This window comes from Acanthochromis polyacanthus, chromosome 7 (genome assembly GCF_021347895.1).
Source record: "Acanthochromis polyacanthus isolate Apoly-LR-REF ecotype Palm Island chromosome 7, KAUST_Apoly_ChrSc, whole genome shotgun sequence".
NCBI lineage: Eukaryota > Metazoa > Chordata > Actinopteri > Pomacentridae > Acanthochromis > Acanthochromis polyacanthus.
Genome location: NC_067119.1, coordinates 36,217,953 through 36,239,778, shown reverse-complemented (window position 1 = coordinate 36,239,778; position 21,826 = coordinate 36,217,953). Strand labels below are relative to the sequence as shown.

At 39.6% G+C, this 21,826-nt stretch overlaps 1 protein-coding gene across 3 annotated transcripts in view; it reads left to right on the top strand.

The window, feature by feature from the left end:
• The window catches only part of apba1a (amyloid beta (A4) precursor protein-binding, family A, member 1a), a 77,338-nt gene that overhangs the window by 43,129 nt on the left and 12,383 nt on the right, over positions 1 to 21,826 (top strand). For 2 of the 3 annotated variants that reach the window (XM_051950662.1, XM_051950661.1), the window contains exons 6-11: positions 3,592 to 3,737; positions 10,812 to 10,844; positions 16,985 to 17,071; positions 19,778 to 19,963; positions 20,063 to 20,242; positions 20,589 to 20,801. In XM_051950662.1, the coding sequence (XP_051806622.1) occupies positions 3,592 to 3,737; positions 10,812 to 10,844; positions 16,985 to 17,071; positions 19,778 to 19,963; positions 20,063 to 20,242; positions 20,589 to 20,801 (845 nt within the window). The remainder of the gene's footprint in view (positions 1 to 3,591; positions 3,738 to 10,811; positions 10,845 to 16,984; positions 17,072 to 19,777; positions 19,964 to 20,062; positions 20,243 to 20,588; positions 20,802 to 21,826) is intronic. The other variant, XM_051950663.1, reaches the window with a different exon arrangement.

Genomic DNA, 21,826 nt, shown 5'->3' with positions numbered 1-21,826 from the left:
TTTAATTAGTCAACAAATCAACAAGGGATATAATATTATCAATAAATTCCAACAATTGGAACAACTTTGTTCCCAAAACATAATATTAGAAGAAAATAACAAAAAAATGCAGTACTTTCACAACCGAATTTGGTAAGAATAACAAAATGACACCAAACTCCTTTGATGTTTTTTTAAATATGAAACTTCATATAGTTCTCAGGAGTTGTGTACTGTATTGTAAGCGACAATTTTGTGGTATTTTCTAAGATTCACAAGCGTCATGGTACTTGTGTCCAAAATTATGGCCATGGCTGTATGTGCGGTAGAGATATTCTTTTATTATCGGGTGCTTTTAGTTGTTCGAGTTCTGTCTTCTCAGTTCATTTTGTGTGTTTTATTGTTTATTTGTTGCACCGTGGCTCATAGGGGTTGTTGGAGGAGTGATGTCGGCCCGCGAGCCAGTGCTGTGTGTTGTGTGCCGTATGCTTATTGTGATTGACAATAAAGCTGGCTGTGTGGAATTCAGAAAGCCTTCTCATCATTCTGCCTGAAGTCGGCGCTCCAGTGCTACAATATTTTAGCAAAAGCCAGACGAACCTTTATTTTCTTCTGGCTCAACAGGAGTTTGTGCCCTGCAGCTCTCTCAGGATGCCATTTTCACCCAGTGTCTTCCTTATTGTGGAATCATGTAGACTGATATTTAGTGAGGCAGATGAGGTCTGCAGTTCTTTTGATGTTTATTTGAGTTCTTTTGTGATCTCCTGGATGAGATGTTGCTCTTGGAGGAATGCTGGTAGGCCGGTCACTCCTGGGAAGGTTCACCACTGTTCCAGGTTTCTCCATTTGTGGATGATGACTCTCACTGTGGTTCTCTGGAGCCTTGGAGCTTCAGCAATGGCTTTGAAACCAATTCCAGACTGATGAATTTGTATGACTTTGTTTTGGATCAGTTCTTGAATCTCTTTAGAGTGTAGCACCATGTCCTGCTATTTGAGTCCCTTTAGCTACTTCACAATGCCAGACAGGTTCCATCTAAGGGCAATTTTTTTCACATAGATCAAGATGGGCTGAACAGCAGTTCCATTCATCCATCGCGGGGGTACTGGAGCCTATCTCAGCTGACTCTGGCAAAGGCAGGGGACACCCTGGACAGGTCACCAGTCTGTCACAGGGCTACATATACAGACAAACAATCACACTCACATTCACACCTACGGACAATTTAGAGTCATCAATTAACCTCAGCATATTTTTGGACTGTGCGAGGAAGCCGGAGTGCCCGGAGAAAACCCACGCATGCACAGGGAGAACATGCAAACTCCATGCAGAAAGATCCCAGGACCGGGGATCTTCTTGCTGCAAGGCGAAAGTGCTAACCACTACTCTACTGTGCAGCCCCTGAACAGCAGTTTCTCTTTAAAATAAAATCATCATTTAAAATCCATTTTGTGCTTTCTTGGTTTATCTTTGTCTTACAGTTAAATTTGTTTGGTGGTCTGAAATATTTAAGCGTGACAGATATACAACAATAGAAGATTCCTGGAGGAGGGGCAAATACTTGGCTCTGTATGAATGTGGCTGTCCTTCCTACCCCCAACAAAATGTACACACTCCAAAGTGCTGTCAACTAAGATATCTGCTAGGAAATTTGTCTGCCTGAGAGCATATTGTTGTAGCTGTTGTATTTATTTATTTGTAACGGACTGAGAAACAGAACATTCTGGAGCAACACACAGAGAATCCAGATATCCTCTCCCAAAGCTGTAAATTTGGTAAAACACCATTTCAGAAGAACACTAATCCAAACTCACATCCAAATGGAACATCCACTGATTATTTGTTTACCATTAAAAAAAAAACATTTTTGACCTGTGGAAGTTTTCTGAACACATCCCCCTGGAGGAGACAGGCAGACCCAGAACTCACTGGAGAGATTACATATCTCGTCTGGCCTGGGAACACCTCGGGATCACCCAGGAAGAGCTGGAAAGAGTTGCTGAAGGGAGGGAGGTCTGGAACGACCTGCTTCACCTGCTGCCTCCGCGACCCGGCCATGGATAACCAGAAGAAAATGGATGGATGGATGGATGGATGGATGGGTGCATGCATAAATAACCACTCACGGCTCTCCTGGAGACAACAGGAGGCCTCCTACCTCCTCCAGAATCTGATAAGGATCATAAAGTGTCAACTGTGAGGAAAACTGCAGCTCTGCAGAAGAGGATTTGCATTCTTCATGGTGACCTTCTGACTTCCCTACCTAACACACAGAACTTGCTATGCAGGATTGAATTGAACAGTTGAAATCACAACATTAAGGAAATGCAGCAGCAGCGGAATAACAGTCTGGACCAGGTTGAGTAGGACTAGTATGGAAGAAGAACACATGGAATCTGAAGTGTTTGTAGAGAAGCCCACTCCCGCTCTCTGTTTCTTATTATTGAATGTGTATGCTTGGATTTTTAGCTGTTCTAAATTTGCTTAAATGTAGCCCAAACTGTAACTGTATTGTTGTGTTTACACTTTTGATTATCTCAGGAACCATATCAGATAAACATATTATGTTTGGTGTCATTCTTATCCCTTATTTAGTGTTATTTTAGATCTGGTATTTAACAAATGCAGGTATTTAACAAATGAATTTGTATGTTTAAGAGATCACCTCAGATTAAGTTCTAAAGGTATTTGGCCTCTGACCTCTCCTGAACAGTGAATCTCAACACCACCCCTCGGGATGAACACATCCACGACTGGTTAGATGCTGATTTCAATTTGGCTCCAAAACTCTCTATAAAAGAAAGTCACTGGAATACAAGAAGGTTCGCTTGGGCTCAGAAAGGGAAAAAAAGAAGTTTTTTTTAATGTTCTCTTTCATGAAAACTTGAACTAAAACTTGACTTAAAACTGGGTTCCTTTATGATAGCTTAAAGAAACATATGACATAACTTTAAACAAGGACTTTATTTTCCTATGGTTACTTAAAGTAGGGCTTCTTAAGTTAACTTCAATAATACAACAGCATGAATATTTTCTGTATGACTGTGGGCTTTGACTCTTAGTGTTTTTACTTTGGCACACTTCTGCGACACAAACCTGCCAAAGTGCCACCTTGTCTCTGCGTTCCTGAACCAACTTATCCATCGGATCATCACCGCTACACATTCTGCAATGGGCTCATTCTTCCTCCTACAAAGGCTATGCAAGTATCATTTTCCTTCTGCTAAATGGATGAATTTAGAAATTATAATTGATTTTCCAATTCCAGAGCGATTCTAAATGCACCACCTTTCTTCCAGTGACGATTGCAATTAATTACTTTGTTTATCTGCATTTGTTCATTAATTTATTCACTATCTGTTGTTGCTATGTTATTATGTTGTTGTTGTTTATTGTTTGTTTGTAATAGCTAATAAATGTTTGTGTATAATTATCCTTGGTTCTACCATGTATTTCTTTGTTTGGGAACTGGAGGTCAATGAAATCAGAGTTTGATTGTGGGACTGATCATTACAAGTAGATGTGATTAATTAGCAGCTGATCAAACTGTAAGTGAAACTCGAGTTTAAATCACTTTTTAAAATAATTTTTATACCACTCTTATCACTTCAGTGCCTGGCCCCTGTGACCCAGAGGACCTGATTGATGGGATAATCTTTGCAGCCAACTACCTGGGCTCCACTCAACTGTTGTCAGATAAGACACCGTCCAAGAACATCCGCATGATGCAAGCACAGGAGGCTGTCAGCCGCATCAAGGTGAATACACTCACAGCACACACTTAAACAAGCTCAGAGTGTGTGTGCACACTACTCTGAGGTTAGCAAATTGCACATGTGTTTTTAAAAGCCTGGTTTCCTATGCTTCAAGTTTAGCTAGACTGTTGCGCTTTGGTTTTGAACTGGTAATGTGCAGTAACACTGGATACAACAGAAGCAAGTATACCCCTGTGATGTTATCTAATTATCAAATCACTTTGTATCATTTTTCAGGAACTGCATTTTTGTTGTTGTTAGTAGAGGCCCTGATATAGAAATTCAATGCAACAAAAGTGAATACATCTGTGATCACTGCAACACAACACAACACAACACAACACACTGAGAACACCTGTGAACTTCAATCAGCCCAACTGCATGACCTTAGCTATAAAATGAGCTATAAACATGAGAACTTTGACAGTTTTGAATGTATGCTCTGTGTCTATCTGCATGTCTGCATCATTGCTCTGAAAATGAACAGAACTGGAACGGAAATATCTGAGTATGTGTCTTCACAAAGATGGGAATGGATATGAGAAGATCAGTGAGAAAGTAAAAATCTGTCAAAACACAGTTGCAGTAGTAATCATTAGGTAAACACTGAGATATAGTACCACTTATCGGAGCTGCAGTTGTTGTCCTAAAATGACGCTGTTGACATTACACTACTTTTCTGGTCTACCTTTGAAAACAGATGCTTGATTAGGCACAGGGGCTGTCACTAGAAATTGGAGTCACTGTAGCAGATCAGACAGTGTTACGGTTATTGCATAACATCATCTTCTATGGATGGCATTGCTTGCTTTTCAGTACAAAACTGCAAGATAAAACATTGCTGGAATGTGTGAAAAGAAGTGTGACTATCATCTGACTTTCTTTGGTCACATGAGACCAAGACACATTAGTTTGGCTCACATTAGCCAAGCACCAAAATATGGGCTGACAACATGACTCTCAGTCCGCAGAAGCCTGGCAGATGAAAAATATTCCAACATATTCCAAAGTGCACTGCAAAAATCCCACAAGGATTTCTAAAAAAAGAGGACGAGAAAAGTATGACCTGGTAAAATATGTATAGCCTGACTTGAATCCAAAAGAGCACCTTTGGGGTAGTTTAAAATGAAAGACATAATGCCACAATCCCTCGCCAAAAAAACAGCTAAAAAGAATGCCTGAAGAATGACAGAAGATCTCCACAAATATGGTATCTTTCATGCTGAGTAGGATTGAGTTTGTTATTTGAAATAAAAGTGGGCATATGAAGTACTTTCAAAATACAGTATTTAAATCTTGGTTATTAAAAAAATAGTCACTTTTGTTGCACTGAGTTCTTACTGTGGGGCCTGAATGTTTAACATTGTAAATCTAATGGTAAACCTTTACTTTCCAAGATATTTTAGAATTTTTTCCTTATTTCCCACTATATTTAATTATTGGTCTTATTATATGACTATATAACCAATGAGATCTGACAATAGCTTGATATCTATTTATCTATTGTATGCACAGTATTGTACCAAAACAATGTCTTTGTCATGTTCCTTCTAATTATGTAATGATAATTTATTTAATACTTATCAGCTTTTAGTGATATATTATTTACTTCAATAACAGCTTTAGTAGAGCTCACCTGGATTTCTCTTGTAGACTCTTGAAGATGTTTCATTTCTCATCCAGCAGGCTTCTTCAGTTCTAACTGACTAATGGGGAGTTACAGAATTTATAGTCACTCCAGGTCACATGGCTAATGGCTCATTAATGACCAGGACTCACCAGACTCCAGGTGTGAATTGTTGTTGAAACTATGTGGTCCAACAACAATGACAGCGATCATAGTGTTGAGCTGTCAGTTAACACAACAAAAGATGTAAATCTGCTATGTTAGGAGCGACTGAACATGCTAACGATGGCGACACTTTCTGTGTAGACACCGTATCGCTGTGTTATAGGTGCTTGATAAGTTTTGTTGCAGACCCCCTCCTCCGTTTGGAGATGGCTGTTCCAGTTTGACATAGATGGCTTCCTTTACTCCTCTCTCTAACCATCAGTCTTTTCTGTCCAAAGTGTGTATATTGTTGTCCTCAAAGGAATGTCCCTGTTCCTTCAGATGCAGGTTAACTGCTGAGTCTTGTCCTGAGGAGCTGCTCTCCTGTGTTGAGCCATACATTTGTGAAGCTGTTGTTTAGTCTCTCCTATGTACAAGTCTGTGCACTCTTCACTGCATTGGACTGCATATATAGAGTTGCTCTGCTTGTGTGTTGGTGTTTTAGTGAACCAGTTTTTGTCTCAGTGTTACTGGGTTTAAAGCATATATACTTTTCTGATATTCCAACTACGTATGGTAAAACAACGTAGTATCTCCTGCTTTCTTCTCTTTTTGTTTGAGGTGCTGTGTTTCCTGCATCTTTTTGTAGATTTGATAAACGCCCAGGTGGAGTAGCTGTAGTTCCTCTGTGGTTTCCTAATCTGAGTGTGTTCCTGCTTCCTTCCTTCAACTTTGGAAGGAATGTTCTCAGCCCAGCGCTCTATGGTTGTGATGACCCCCAGTTTATGTTCCATTTGATGGTGGAAATCAGACAGCAGATACCGGTCTGTGTGTGTTGGTTTCCCATGGATTTCAATGTTGAGGCTTTTATTCTCCTCAACATGCACTTTGCAGACTAAAAAGGCAGAATAGTTCATGCAGTCAGGTCCCTAAATATTTGGACATGGACACAATTTTCAGCAATTTGGCTCTGTACACCATCACAATGGATTTAAAATGAAACAATCAAGATGTGCTTTAAGTGCAGACTTTCAGCTTTAATTTGAGGGAATTTACATCCAAATCAAGTGAATGATGGAGGAATAACAATACATTTTATATGTGCCCTCCATCTTTTTAAGGGACGAAAAGAAATCGGATAATTGGCTGATCAACTGTTTCATGGCCAGGGGTGTTATTCCCTCATTATTTCATTTACAAGGAGCAGATAAAAGGTCTAGAGTTCAGTTCAAGCGTGGTATTTGCATTTGGCATCTGATGAGATCAGGTCTCAAATCTCAATATGAAATCAAAGAACTGTTACCATCAGTGATGCAAGCCATCATTAGGCTGAAAAATTAAAACAAACTCATCAGAGAGATAGCAAACATTAGGTGTGGCTAAATCAATTGTTTGGTATATTTTTAAAAAGAAAGAACGCACTGGTGAGCTCAGCAACGCAAAAAAAAACCCTGGAATAATACAGAAAACAAGTGTGGTGGGTGAGTGGACAGAAGAATCCTTTGCCTAGATCACAACCAGATCAAGAATACTCCAGGAAGTAGGTGTGTCTGTGTAAAAGTCAACAATGAAGAGAAGACTACACCAGAGCAAATACAGACAAAACCAGCAAGATGGATTCTGAAATGTTTCTGCTCATCTTCAGCCAAATGCTTCACAACTAATTGGAAGATAGTTCACGGTAAAGTTGGACAATGACCGGAAGCATATTATGAAAGCAACCAAAGAATTTTTTAAGGCAAAGAAGTGGAATGATCTGCAATGGCCATTTCAGTCATTTTGACATAAATCCAATTAAACATGCACTTTGCACAAAATTGAAGGGAAATGCCTCAAGAACAAACAGGAACTGAAGACAGCAGCAGTAGAGGCCTGGCAGAGCATCACCAGGGACCAAACCCAGCGTCTGGTGATGTCTGTGGGTTCCAGACTTCAGGCTGTCATTGACTACAAAGGATTTGCAACCAAAGGGACGATTTGATTTATGATCATGTTAGTTTGTCAATTACTTTTGGTCACTTAAAAAGTAATATATAAAATGTGTTTTAATTCCTCCAACCCTGGTTTAGACCCAAATCCTCTCAAATTAAAGCTGAAAGTCTGCACTTAAAGCACGTCTTGATTGTTTCATTTTTAATTCATTGTGATGGTATACAGAGCTGAAATACTGAAAAGTGTGTCAATGTCCAAATATTTAAACATTTGAACTGCATGTTATAAATTAATTTGATTAATTGTGGTACTCAATGTCCCAGGCCAGGCTAATGGAGACCGGAAGCCAAAGTGACCAAATATGAATAAAGTCTATCTTGAGTCTGATTTTCAGCAGAATGATGATGCTTTTATAAAATGTGACATTGCTGTTTTGCTACCCTAACAGCTGCAAGATGGAGATTTCATGTGGTATTTGGAACTGTTTGGCTTTTGGCTATTACAGTGAGAATTATTGACAATGTAGAAGAGAGCAATGTGTTTATTTGTAAGAATGTTTATTTAACTGGGTAACCTGTGTTGCCCACAGGCAAGACATACAATACAATACAACAACTTTATTAATCCCTGAAGGAAAATTCAATTGTCTGGAGTCTCATCTGTTTACTTTTACATTCTACATAGCAACATGTAATACCAAAATAAAGTACGGTAAGTTGTACAGTTTCTAAATTTTGTCCCATTCTCTGCAGATTAGTTTTAGCTCAGCCATATTAGATAGTTTTCGATCATGAACTGCCCTTTTAGTGTCTTGTCACAGCATCTCAATCAAGATTCAGGTTCGGACTTGTACTTGACCACACTAGCACTGTTTGTTCTTTTTGAGCCATTCAAAGGTGGACTTGATTTTGGGCTTTGGTTCATTATCATGCTGCATAACCCATTTGAGCTTAAGCTTTAGGTCATGAACTGATGGTGGATAGTCTCCAGGAGGATTTTCTGATAGAGAGCAGAATTCATGACTCCATCAGTTATGACAAGTTGTCCAGGTTCTGTGGACACAAAACAATCCCACACCATCACACTACCACCACCAATGTTTCACTGTTGGTACGATGTTCTTTTGTGGAACGCAGTATTACCTTTACATCAAATGCAATGGACCCATGTCTTCCAAAAAGTTCCAGCTTTGACTCATCAGTCTACAGGATGTTATTCCAAAAGTATTGGAGTTCATCTAGATATTTTTGCAAATGCCAGATGGGCATTTATGTTGTTTTTTGTCAGTAGTGGTTTGTGCCTTGCAACTAGACACTGCGACGTGAGTTTAGTTGCCCGGCAGCCATGACACAAAGTCTACCAAACTACAGGAGCATTAGGAGCAATAAAGTGGCAAGCAGCTAACTGTGGAGAGAACAAAGTAGAGATTGGTTTCCTCAAACCTGCACATCCAAAACTCCGAAAACAGAGACTATTTTCGCCATCAAAGCTCCAGCTCTTCCCAACCTGTACACCACTGGTCAGATCGATATACAGGGTGATGCAAAAAACAGGAACTTTTTAGCAATCTAATTAAACCAAGAGTGATGGAAGAAAAATATTTTATTCATAGTAATTGAAACCTTAAAACATGCCATTTAAGAAACAATGACGGAATTTTCATTTTTTTAAAAATTACTTCCTGTAGATGGCGTCCTCCTGCACAAATGCATTCTTGAAATCTACCTGGGGCTATCTCAAGAGTAAAGTGTACATGACTCGACCAAGAACTCTGGATGAGTTAAAACAGAGAATTCAGGAAGAAATTCATAGTATCCCAGCTGAGATGTTGCAGCGGTCAATGAGGAATCTCAGCAGCAGATTTCAAGAATGCATTCGAACAGGAGGACGCCATCTACAGGAAGTAATTTTTAAAAAAAATGAAAATTCCATCATTGTTTCTTAAATGGCATGTTTTAAGGTTCCAATTACTATGAATAAAATATTTTTCTTCCGTCACTCGTGGTTTTATTGGATTGTTAAAAAGTTCCTGTTTTTGTGTCACCCTGTATATTATTTTAGGATGACCACTTTGGCTGTGATTAGTGGTATCGTGGCTTCTTTTATGCTCCCAATTACTGCTGTAACTGGTTTTGACTCATTACTAGGTCATTTATCTCTCTGTATCACCTTCCATCATTTTTAAGTCTCACAGTCAGAGATTTCAATTCTTCTGGCAATTATTTTCCATGTGCAGCTATGATGCCAGCGAGCAGATTGACACAGCCCATCGGTCCAAAACTGAGAAAGTTCTGGGGTTAACAGCTAGTTGTATTACCACGTTCATGTGGTTAGGCTAACTGCAAATCACAGGTGCACTCAATTTAGTTTCAGTGATCACAGGTTTTCCAACGAGTGTGTTAGTAATTACTCATGTGCTCACTTTTGTTGCACTGAGGTCTTCTTTTGGGTCCATGTTTATTTTTGATTGTTCATAGAAGAAAATATTCAACTTTTCAATTAAGAACAATTAATTATTAGGAGGTGATACAATTTTGAATTATCTGACATGTAAGTGCTATCAGAGGCATATTCACTTCTTTTGGGTACTGTAAGTTAATGAGGAGTGTAACTGAAAGGGTCACAGTGGAAGAAAAGATTTCTTGCTCCTCATGGAAAGGTAGGTCACAGACTTTGCAGCATTTTTGTATGCATGTGCAATACTGCACAATATGTGCAAAATGTCAATGACAATTCACCACATTGTGAAACATGTTCATCAAACAAAACTCATGAGCATCATACAACTCTGTCAAATACTATTAGTATTTTAAATTCTATGCACACTTTCAAGTAGCTCTCCAGTACTTACCTAGAGTCTACTGGAACAGTATAAACATTGTAATTTTGCATACATAACCTTGGTAACTCCTGAGTATTTAACCACTTGCACAATATTTCACACAATACTGTTAGAAAGCTACAACATGTCATTAAAAATGCCTACTTCATGTTCTGAAACTGTCACATTTCATGGTCTCCCGCAAGTGGCTCAGTCGTAAAGGTCCATGTCTGAATTTCCATCACAAGCTCAGTCCTCTTTAGCCTAAAACCCTGCAGCATAGTTCTGTATCTTCAAATACTAGTGGGCTGTACAATACCTAAAATTTGTAAGTATCCATACCTGTGATGTTTATGACACAAATACACAAACACAGCCATACAAGCAATGAGCTACTCAAACCAGCAAAGTGCAGAGCAGAGGCACTACAGATTAGGATTATTATTTTTAACATACACCCAATCCCTGCCTTCCTCCCTGTTATGTACTCAGGCTCTCCTGTGCATTGCTCTAACCCATTACTCTCCTGTCTGGTTTATTCCATGCCTGGCAGACGGCCCAGAAATTAGCCCAGAACAGGACAAAGGTGCAGTACCTACATATGTGTTTTGTCTCCACACTGCCAAGCGTGGTTTTTCCTCTGCTTGGCATTGTCTTTTTCTCTGTCTGTCTGTGTATCATCGTTCTGTCCTGTTTTTCCTCTTCAGTGTTTTGTCATTCTGATGAATTGTTAGCCTTTCCTGAATCCAGCAGCTAGCTTTGTTTGTTTAGAAACAGTGCTCATTGTTTTATCCCGTCTGTGTTATCTTTTTCTCCATTACCCTTGTCATTTTTTCATTACATTTACAACATTTTGTTATCTTCATAATTTGGAATACTATGCTTTTTGCCACACTGGAAAAAGTTCTTGTCATGTGAGGAATTCAGTTTGCTGGATGCAGGAAACAGCCATAATCTTTCTGACACTTTGTTACTGGGTTTGAGGTTGTAATGGATTTCATATCTGGTGCTGATTTCAAATCTGCAAAGATGCATTATGGCTCATAATAAACCTATTCCTCTCATCTGTCAACCACGCTAAAGTGAGATGCCAAAATGCAATATCAAACCTCTGTGCAATTTGTACAGACAGAGGTTTTGCATGTGAAAATAAGAGTCTGACTTTTCTTCTTGATATTCTTAGTTTATACATATGTGGTGACAGATGTGATTTCAGATTTAGCTGTTCAACAAAGCTGTGTTATTTCTGTTTCCACATGTCTAATTCATCTGCTGTAATTATTCATTTGAGGACAGAAATTATTAATGTATGTGCAGAAATGTTTCCCTGTGATTTTCACTGTAAGCAAAACTGGTGCCTGTCAAGAAAAACAAACTAAAGAGCAAGGACCACACCATCACTAAGATGCACACAATGGTTTATTAAGTGAGAATATAAGCGTGATGTTGATAAGAAGTAAGGTAAGTAGCTGCGGTGTTGGGAAGGCTTTGTTGAGGATACTTACCACCTTGGAGCAAATGTAAAGTTGATAAACTTCTAGAAACCTTCAGCTAGATGCCATCAAAACCGCTTCAGGACAGAGTGGCCACAAAAGTTGCATGAGAGAGAATATATAATACAACAGTCTGAAGTGCAAGAGGAACAAGGGTCAAGAACCAACTTGTTTGGACTGTCTGATGAACAGAAGGCCGGAAGGGGAAACCTTTAGAGATTTATTTTATCTATATGTGATGGGCTTTGGTGTGTACTTGTTTTGAAATGCATTGCAAGGATTGTATTGTCTTCTTGTGATGTCATCAACATATAGAAAAACAACACAACACACAATGAAATTGATTTTAGGTCATCCTGAGTAGGTTTTGCTTCCCTAGAGTGAGCAAGCCAGGTAGTTTTTGAATTGCAGTGATTGTTCAACACAGTGGAATAGGGATGGGAATTAAATTCAGTGGATAGTACAGTATAATGAGGACCGAAGGAAACCAATGGAAGCTTACAAAAAAAACAAAACATGGTTCCAGCTTGCACACCATGTGGTTGAGCCCTATATTTGGATCAAATGCAAGGAGAAGAGCTTAGAATATACAGGGACGGGTGGACTGAGGTGTTGAATAAGTTGAAAGCCCTTAGTAAGTAATACCAACTGAGAGTGTGTTGAACTGGAACCTGTGAATAATTCTGCAGTGAAACTGATACCTCTGAGGTGAACTTGTGTATTAGGTATTTTAAACTGACATCGACAAATGGGAATAGGACACAAAGATGAATGATGTGGCTACAACAAAAGTTAGTAGGAGGAATACATTGGACATGGAAAGTATGAGAATTGATTATTTGACCATTTGTGCTCACCACAAAAGGGGGCAGCATGATTGATGGGTACATTTTTTTAATGGCTGATAATGGTTACAAAGAACTTATTGAACAGTGTAAATGCAGTAGGCTATTCAACAGAAAACCAACTTTCAGCGTAGAAACCCCAATATTGACAGAAAGAGCAGCACCTATATAGACCCGAAAGTCATCTAGGTGGGAGCTGTAGGTTGGTCATTGTAGAAGAAGGTCAGATTTGATCTGTTGCCAGAGTCGCATCTGCTCTACTTAAGCTGTCAAGGATAACTGTGTGTTGAAGTGAGGGTGAACAGGCAATCTGTGACCCTTGACAAAAAATAGTGACTACAAGTTGCTGATGCAAATCGCTGAAATGTGTGGATCGAGCGACTTTCTGCTGCCCAAAATGGGAACAAAGGATTGTGGAGATGAGAGGTTAGAGGACAGTGCAGAACCTTGGGAACTAGGAGTGTTGGCTGTCATTCAGATTTCATTCATTCATTCAGAAAGAAACTGGTATACCAATGCCAGATATAAGAGCAGATGATTGTTGACATGGAAGATATGGGCCGATGAGGCTGGTAATCTGGTGCCAAAAATGATGGTCATGGACATTTTGATCACAGCGACAGTGTCCCATTCTGTAGGGTTCATTCTGTAATTAATGCACTGTCCATGGTGAATATTCAATGTCAGTGCAATGTCAAAAATAGCATATTGTCAGTAGAGAAAGCGAAAGAAAATTTCACCTGGACCAGACGGGGTTCATCCACCAGAGACAGACCCAAAACAGCTTGAGAAGGACTTTAAATAAAATGTGGAATATAAATCAAAATAAGACACCAGCAATGCTTATGGGATTAGATGCAGAGAAGGTGTTTGATTCAGTCAGATGGACCTTCCTGTATAAAGTACTGGATAAGTTTAGCTTTCACAAAACTCTTATTCAGGCTTTTCAAGCCAAATATAGTACTCCTGCAGCAAGAATTAAAATTGATGCCAGCCTCTCAAAACCCTTTGTATGTGAACGGTCATGTAGGCAGGGGTGTCCCTGTTCACCACTTCTCTTCGCCCTTTTTATTGAGCCTCTCAGTCAATTTATTAGACAAATGACAGAGATTACTGGAGTAAATATAGCAGGAGAGGAGCACAAATTATCATTATTTGTAGATGATGTTTCAATCTTTTTGACTCAACTCTCAAGGTCCCTACCAGCACTGTTATCTTTGGGAAAATTTGATCAATTATCAGGCTACAAGTTAAATGTTCAAAAACCCAGGTTTTGACCCTCAACTTTGAGCCACCAAAGCAACTTCTAAATAAATATGGTTTGAGATGTGATACAAAGTCAATGAAGTACTTAGGATTTATCCTCACCCAAGATTTTTTGAAGGTAGCTACGCCCCTCTAAACTTGAAATTAAAATCAAACATTTCCATATGGAATCTCCTACCCTTCCTTAATCTAACTTCAAGGATAGACTCAATTAAAATGGTTATTCTGCCTATTATATCTTTTCCAGATGCTACCAATTGAAATTAATGATCAGCTATTCATTGAGTAAGATAAGTTGATTTCTCGTTACATTTGGATGGGTAAGAAACCAAGAATAAGATACAAAACGATGCAATTGTCAAAAGAGAAACAGGGTATGGCATTGCCAATTTTAAGGGATGACTACTATGCAGCGCAACTAAGACCACTGGTGTGTCTATGTGATCCACAATTTAGGGCAAGCTGGAAGAAAATAGAAGAGGCAGAACCCACAGGACCACCACTACAAGCTATAATAGCAGATAGTGAATTAAGAAATAATCTACATGATAAAGACAACCCTTGGATAAAAGTAACTCTGAAAACATGGTGGAAAATAATCAAAAACCATAACCTGAAGGGTGCAGAGAAGATACTGCGGTGGTGTGCGTACAACGCGGATTTTATACCAAACAGGACAGACTCTAGATTCAAAACATGGAGGAGAACAGGGGCAACTGCTTACTGTTGTTTCATACCGAAGGGAGTTGTAAAAAGCTTTGAAATGTGCAAGAGGGAATATGAATATGAAATTGAAAAAAAAAGAAAATTTCACAAGTCATGTTTTGAGGATAGCTGATGTATGCAAAGGAAACTCTCCCTGCAGTTAGCACCTTGGTGCTGGGTGAAAGTCCTGTGTTGGACTAAGACCAACCCGTTTAATCCCACTGGCAACAATTGTTGCTGCTCATTACCGCCCGGCAAAACTGCGTTTTCCGGAAGGTATTGTTTTCAGCTGCATGGTCTTGCTTGCTTGCTTGCTTGTTTGTCTGTAACAATTTGATTTCCGCGCGATCACTCGATAACATATTGATGTAGCCTCACCATATTTGGTACACAGGTGTACCATGATAAGACACAGGTCAGGTTCACATTTGGTGACCGTGACCTCATTTTCAAGGTCACAGGGGTCATCTTTGTCGCCGGGCGGTCCAAGTTTGGTAAAACTTCTCGTTTTCTTTAAATTTTTTATTCTCGAAAAGTGTTGTTTTGGCTTTGGACAGCAAATGCAAGTTTTAAAATCAAAGAATAGGTTGTCTCCTTTAAATTGCATTAATGTCGTGTAACCAGTAATGGTCACATGGCTAGGCCTCTTTACTTCCTGCCTGCACTGATTTTGAAGGGAAAAATTTGGGATTAAACGGGTCCTTTTTTCCCCCCTGGCTCATGCATTGTCAGTGCGAAATCTAAGTTGCACAGATGTAGAAAGCATGAGTTGGCTTTAATAATGGCCTTATACCTGTTAGTTCTATCAGAAGAATTTATATTTTCATATTATATTGGTGGGCTGCACAGTAGAGTAGTGGTTAGAACTTTCACCTTGCAGCAAGAAGAGCCACGGTTCAAATCACGGCCTGGGCCTGGGATCTTTCTGCATGGAGTTTGCATGTTCTCCCTGTGCATGCGTGGGTTTTCTCTGGGTACTCCAGCTTCCTCCCACAGTCCAAAAATATGTTGAGGTTAATTAATCACTCTAAATTGTCCATAGGTGTGAATGTGAGTGTGATTGTTTGTCTGTATATGTAGCCCTGCGACAGACTGGCAACCTGTCCAGGGTGTCCTTTGCCTTCCCCCGAGTCAGCTGGGATAGGCTCCAGCACCCCTGCAAACCTCGTGAGGATAAAGCGTTTTATAGAGAATGGATGGATATTATATTAGTGGTATTATATTATATTACCATTGATTGATTTAAAATTGACCATAAAGTAAAAAATTATTCACTCTGTCTTATCTATTAAAGAATATAGCAACTGTCTAACTGCTTTGATTTTAGGGTTAGAGCACCAAAACAAATTCACTGTTTCTTGTGGTTTGCCTTTGTTTGTTATACCAAGCAGAAATTCCCCAAGCATAGTAGCAAAGCTTGAAATTGTTCCTTTTAATCAATAAGCTCGTTTGCTGTCTCTTACAGAGACTACGTCCGATGTTCTTAAGACTACACATATCACTGTTTAATATTTTAATCACAAAAAGATGTCAAACCGCGTACAAAACTTGTTGAATGCCAAAATGTGATGCTCCGTCAAAGCAGATCGTTTATAAAGCATACTGTTCAAATGCTTTATTATTATTTATTATTATGTGGGAGAATACATTTGCATAATATATCAACATTTTGGGAATTGTTTTTTTTTTTTTTGCTTTGTTGCTAGTAAAGCATTAGAAGAGAGATCTGAAAAGTATTTTCTCCATTACCATACAACACTTAAATTTTGCACCTTGTACTGTAACAAAAATACAGGTGCTCACGCTACTAGATTATAATAGTGCACTGAAATGAAGGAGGAAAGAAAACGGTCAAAAAGATTTATTTTATTTTTCTTAACGTAATGGGCCTAAAAAAACATTTGTCTTCTCTGATAGGACTTGTTATAGTTTTTTTATGGTAGTGTCTACGGATACGGGTCCGTACGGCACTTTCCATTTGCCAGACAGATACGGACCCGTACGCGAGTGTCGCGAGTCAAGAAGCTGCTAACCACTGCAAACTGTTGAAAGGTAAGCAAAGGTTAAGGTTAGGGTTAGTGTTAGGGTCAGGTTTAGGGTCCGTACCTGTCGTACCGATGCTACGGGTCTGTACAGCTAGCGTCTACCGGGAGTCACGTGACCAGATCTTGCGTATCTGATTGGCAAATGGCAAGTGCCGTATCCGTAGTCCACAGGCTACGGGTACGGGTCCGTACCTCTAGCAACAACCTTTTTTTATATTATTTGAGTTGATTTATTTCCTAATTTAGCAGCTGTTATATCTTTTTTGCTCTATCTTGTGTGCTCTGGTTGCACTGAGACATTTATGTCTGTATGAACGTTGTTTGATTGTGTGTTTAGTAATGCTTTGTGGATGTGGTTGTTTATATGTGTAGGCCTGTGAGGGAGAGCCTCAGCCCATGACCGAGGTGGATCTCTTCATTTCAACGCAGAGAATCAAAGTGCTCAACGCTGACTCCCAGGTACACCTTTTGAAGCTCAACACACTGTGGTACATTTTTCTGTTACCTCATTAAAAAAGCACCCTCAAAAGACTATTCTGCAGTGTAATTCAGGTTCTTGTTACACCAGTGACAGCATACAGTTCCACTCGTAATTTAGGGTTTATTTATTATTAGTAATATTGTTACCATTATTATTATTATTACTATTTAAATTTCTGATATCTAGGGGCTGGTTTCAGTTAGTAATTGCATAGTGTCCTCATGTCAAGAAGAAAGAGCTCTACAAGGCTATCAGAAAAAGGCTGTGAATGCCTATAGGTGTGACAAGACATTTAAAAAGAAGGATTTTTAAAAGATCTTCAAATTAATTCACATAAATAATTCTACTTTAAGGAAAATCATCTACAAGTTGGTCACAAAAGACTGCTAGTTTGTCCAAGATTGGCTGTCCTAGCCTATTCAGTTCAAGAGCTGACTGGTTGACGAAAAACAAAATCTCCAAGAATCCCCAAATTTCGACATAGGATCTGCAGGTGATTCTGTCAAAGGGCACGCTGGGGCATGGTTTGAAATTCATTTTCTGCCTCAGTCATTGATTCAACTCTGACCTCTGCATCATATCAAAGTCAAAACGAAACTTTATTGTCAATATCTCTACATGTGCAGTACAAAAAGAGAAACTTAAATGCCATGTTTCAGAGTCCAACAATGTTCAAAAAAGAAAAAATGCTAAATATACATATATAGAATGCAAATACAAATTAAAGCTGCTGTCCGGAGTTTCCGTTTGTTTTCAATTTATGTATCATTTTTTAACAAAGCTTAAATGTGTTAGTCTAGTTCGATACTATAATATAAAGTTAGTATAACGCGATATGAAAATTTATTCCTGAGCTCCACCTTCCTCTCATAGACCCCCATGTTATTCCAAAAAGCGCCGGTCGCTGCCGACCAATCAAGTTCGAGCTTCAGCTTTGTCATGCTGTCAATCAACGGTTACGCGCACAGCAAGCAAGCCCATGCAGAGGTGGGCGAGCTACGCACTACGCAACCGCGCGCACATTTGTTTTGCTTGTGGAGGGGAGAGCATCAGGGAACAGCAACTTCCAGAAAAGTTACCAGTCCCACGGCTTGTCAGGCCAAGATACTGCAGGACGTTTTTTGGCTCGGGGTGCTGGCGTCGCTCCCCGACCACGGCCTCCATAGCCCGCCTGACGGCTTCGTTTAGATGCCCGACCTCTGGAGGAAGATGTTGGGGCATCTGGGACATACTCTTCGTCAGAGGAGTCATGCAATTCTGAACTCTAGATAGAAATAAATAAACAATGTAACACATATACACGCGTAAATGCACTAAGTTTGATAAACAACGTCATCGAGAGGGATACACGAGTGTAATCACATATTGAAACTTTACTCGTTCGTCCTAGCAGATTCATGTTATTTTGGTATTAGGACAAGTTAGACTCAATACAGCATTCTAACGTAATTCCTTTATTATTTACTAAATGTACTAAATGTTGAAGAGTGGAAAACAGCAAAACAGGCAAGATGCTGCAGCACTCTGGGCACTCCTCTCATGTACTGCACGCGTGCACAAATAAAGGGGCGAAATCAGAGGGAGGGAGGGTGGGACCAACAGTGTTTTGGGAGACGCTGCGATTCAAACTCCGGACAGCAGCTTTAAGAATGTACTACAAATAGTACAAGAGTGCAAAATTGTGTCTGTATCAGTATATTTGGAAGAGACCAGAAAGACTCTGTCCAATGCTGGATGAGAGTGGGTGTGAATGGGTGGGGGGTGCATGTGTTACAGTCCATGGAGCAACCTACATTGACTGCAGAACATGCAGCCTGGAGAAGTGGGAGAGAAGAGAGAGAGTTCAGCATCCTGGCAGCCTGGTGGACAAAGCTGTCTCTGAATCTGCAGAAGCCTCTATGGAGGCTGCAGAACTTTCTCCCATAAAGGCAGGCGGCTGAAGAGGCAATTGGAGTCTACGATGGGAAGTTGGGGCTCCTGCTCTCTTCAGTGTGTGGAAGTACAGATGCTGCTGGGTTTTCTTTGCCTTGTTTGTCAAAGAGAGGTCCTCAGTGATAATGGGAGGTCATCTGTCTGAAAGTTGAAGCTGAACATGAAGTGAATCTTCCACAGGATATTGGCCATCAGCACATTAGCAGATCCAACAAAGAAAAACTCAGAAAGAAGAAATGGAGAATTACGGAAAGACCTAAACTAGAAAAAAGCCCATGTTTGAATCCCATTGAAATATTGTGGGGTGATCTGAAATGGACAACACATGCAAGAAAATCCTCAAACACATTGCAGCTGAAGGAATTTTGCAGAAAGAAGGCTCAAAGGTTCCAGCAAGTGAATGATATACAATGGTGGACTATTATGCAAAACACCCCCACCTGCTTCTAATTTTAAAAAAAAGCCCCTCAGGGTCAAATTAAAAATATCAATGTGTAAAATCATACAAAGAAATTGTTACACTTTATAGTTTAGTATAGTTTATAGTTTAAGAGCTTAGCAAACTGAAAAATATTTGTGTTAGTGCTCAGTTAAGATGTACTTATGGACAGTAACACTTAAAATGTTGACCTTAAAAGTATTTTTTTTGCAAGTTGTTCGTGTTTGGGTTAAGTTAAACTTGCTATGCATGGTTAGTTCACTTTGTATCCTCAGCTTTATATAAGGGCTGTCAATGGTTCTTTGTCCTCAAGGAAACCATGATGGACCACCCTTTGCAGACCATCTCCTACATTGCTGACATAGGTAACATTGTGGTTCTGATGGCCCGGCGCAGGATGCCTCGACCTGACTCTCAGGAGAACGTGGAAGCTTCAGACCCAGGTCAAGACAGCAAGCGCCAGTACAAGATGATTTGCCATGTGTTTGAGTCTGAGGATGTGAGTCCAACAGTGAATAATAGTTTAGTCTGAACTCAAGCTGATATACAAAAAAGATCACATCTATTTCAGACATTCTAAGTCTGTCTTGTTTTCTAGGCCCAGCTGATTGCCCAATCCATTGGGCAGGCCTTCAGTGTGGCTTACCAGGAATTTTTACGAGCCAATGGCATTAACCCTGAGGACCTAAGCCAGAAGGAATACAGTGACTTGCTGAACACTCAAGACATGTACAATGACGACCTCATCCACTTCTCCAAATCTGAGAATTGCAAAGACGTAAGTAGTCTGTGTATTTAAATACTTTTGAACTTGATACTTGATCCTTGATAGTAATTTTGCTTTAATTAAACTTTGTATACTATTAATATAGTGATCTTGTACTTTACTACTGCTACAGTATTCCTGCTAAGAATTGCCTAATTTCAAAGATTTACTGTCAATCACATTTATATGAATGTATACTAGTAGACAATTTAGAAACCACAACAAGTACAGTAGTTCATAGCATGAAATGTCTTAATTTTTTTATAAAACATGTAAAACTCTGAAATAAATTGAAAGTTCATTTAAAATGCTTTTGTGTTGTTTTTCTTTGCTTGCGGGTTACCTGCTGGTACCGCAGGTGTTTATAGAGAAAGCTAAAGGGGAGATTCTGGGTGTGGTTATTGTGGAGAGTGGATGGGGATCCATCCTACCCACTGTCATCATTGCCAACATGATGCATGCTGGTCCAGCTGAGAGATCGGGCCGACTGAACATAGGAGACCAGATTATGTCAATCAATGGAACCAGTCTGGTGGGACTACCGCTATCCACCTGCCAGAGCATCATAAAGGTATATGTGCATGACAATATGTTTATAGACATTGATTTATAACAGGTGCACAGGTAGGCAAAGTTCTTGCCAACCACTGCACATACCCAGGATTTAATGCTTTAGACATGTATGTTAGTGTTAAGGTGAAAACACGAGCCATTACAATAACAATACATCTCATGCATCTCATATACAGTGCCTTGCTAAAGTATTCGGCCCCCTTGAACTTTTCCACCTTTCGCCACATTTCAGGCTTCAAACATAAAGATATAAAATTTTAATGTTTTGTCAAGAATCAACAACAATTGGGACACAATCGTGAAGTGGAATGAAATTTATTGGATATTTTATACTTTTTTAACAAATAAAAAACTGAAAAGTGGGATGTGCAATATTATTCGGCCCCTGTACTTTCAGTGCAGCAAACTCACTCCAGAAGTTCAGTGAGGATCTCTGAATGATCCAATGTTGTCCTAAATGACTGATGATGATAAATAGAATCCACCTGTGTGTAATCAAGTCTCCGTATAAATGCGCCTGCTCTGTGATAGTCTCAGGGTTCTGTTTAAAGTGCAGAGAGCATCATGAAGACCAAGGAACACACCAGGCAGGTCCGAGATACTGTTGTGGAGAAGTTTAAAGCCGGATTTGGATACAAAAAGATTTCCCAAGCTTTAAACATCTCAAGGAGCACTGTGCAAGCAATCATATTGAAATGGAAGGAGTATCAGACCACTGCAAATCTACCAAGACCCGGCCGTCCCTCTAAACTTTCACCTCCAACAAGGAGAAGACTGATCAGAGATGCAGCCAAGAGGCCCATGATCACTCTGGATGAACTGCAGAGATCTACAGCTGAGGTGGGAGAGTCTGTCCATAGGACAACAATCAGTCGTACACTGCACAAATCTGGCCTTTATGGAAGAGTGGCAAGAAGAAAGCCATTTCTCAAAGATATCCATAAAAAGTCTCGTTTAAAGTTTGCCACAAGCCACCTGGGAGACACACCAAACATGTGGAAGAAGGTGCTCTGGTCAGATGAA